Source organism: Penaeus monodon, chromosome 22, assembly GCF_015228065.2.
Source record: "Penaeus monodon isolate SGIC_2016 chromosome 22, NSTDA_Pmon_1, whole genome shotgun sequence".
Lineage (NCBI taxonomy): Eukaryota > Metazoa > Arthropoda > Malacostraca > Decapoda > Penaeidae > Penaeus > Penaeus monodon.
The window spans coordinates 5,973,726-5,974,846 of NC_051407.1; the positions used below are offsets into that span (position 1 = coordinate 5,973,726).

Here is a 1,121-nt window from a genome sequence, read left to right on the forward strand (position 1 = left end):
GTGGCGGAGGGGAGCGTCGTGGGAGCTGTGGACGTATGGCCTCGTCTCTGTACTGCGGCCACCGTGTCTCCAGCTGCAAGGGAGGAAGGCGTTAGAACCGTAAGGAAGATTAATAATTGGTTGGACCACAGAGGAAGATAATGTAATGCTCACGTAATGTAATGCTGGACAAAAGTGGGTGACACGAACATGAGGCTAATTAGTAATGGCGAAGAGCGTGGGTGGTGATAGTCTACTATTTACTAGTACAGTGAAAGAGTGGGGAGGTACTGTTGGGTTAGTCTATTTACGTTGTGAAAAAGCTTTTGTTAGTCCAATCGTATAATGGCGGAGTGACGGTATTAATCATTTACTATTACTGTAAAAGCATAGGGATATAGTTAGTAGAGTGTATTATGAAAGAATGGTGGTACTATGTGACTTGTATGAAATATTATTGTTCTGCTTGTGTTGTGAAAGAATGGTGGTACAAGTACTATTACGAAAACATAGTGGTATTAATAATTTACTAAGAACAGGGACTACTGCAAGTTTTAGTACATAGTCTCTGGACGTATTATTGATTTAGCTGCTTGTGTTACTTTAGTCACAGAAAAATGATCTCATTTGCTATGTTTGTGTCAAAGAGAAATGGTACCATTGCTTTATTGTATTAGTTAAATTTACTGTCTGGAAGTCGGGAAAAACGATAATATACTTAGTCTTGAGAAACGCAATAAAATAATATGTAATGAAATCACCAACGATAAATACCCTAGACAATCACAAAACAAGTGTTACAGTATCAACGCTGTACACGCATTAAGGACCCATACTAGAGTATTAGAAAACAAACACTGGCGTTGGGCTACTGATGCGTATGTTCATTTAATAAAGAGTGAAACAGGCAAAGCAAACTAGCATCTCCAGAACTGTTTCGGTTGAAACACTTGTGATGTTATTAATTGGTTTAGTATTGCTAAAGGCCGCCGGTAGATGGACAGTCTATTGATGTTAAATGCTGATGGAGGGTAAAGGTACACGTTGGGACTGTTGTACATAACGGCTTAGTTTAGTACCGTCCATGTGTTGATACTAGTAGTTAACTGGTTCATCAAAGTTTATTAACGAGTCTAGGACAC

The 1,121-nt window shown here is 39.1% G+C and overlaps 1 protein-coding gene across 1 annotated transcript in view; it reads right to left on the minus strand.

Moving 5' to 3' along the window:
- The window catches only part of LOC119586846, a gene marked incomplete at its 5' end in the record, with an annotated part of 53,513 nt that overhangs the window by 37,433 nt on the left and 14,959 nt on the right, over positions 1 to 1,121 (minus strand). The window contains 1 exon segment of the mRNA XM_037935573.1: positions 1 to 73. Within this exon segment, the coding sequence (XP_037791501.1) occupies positions 1 to 73 (73 nt within the window).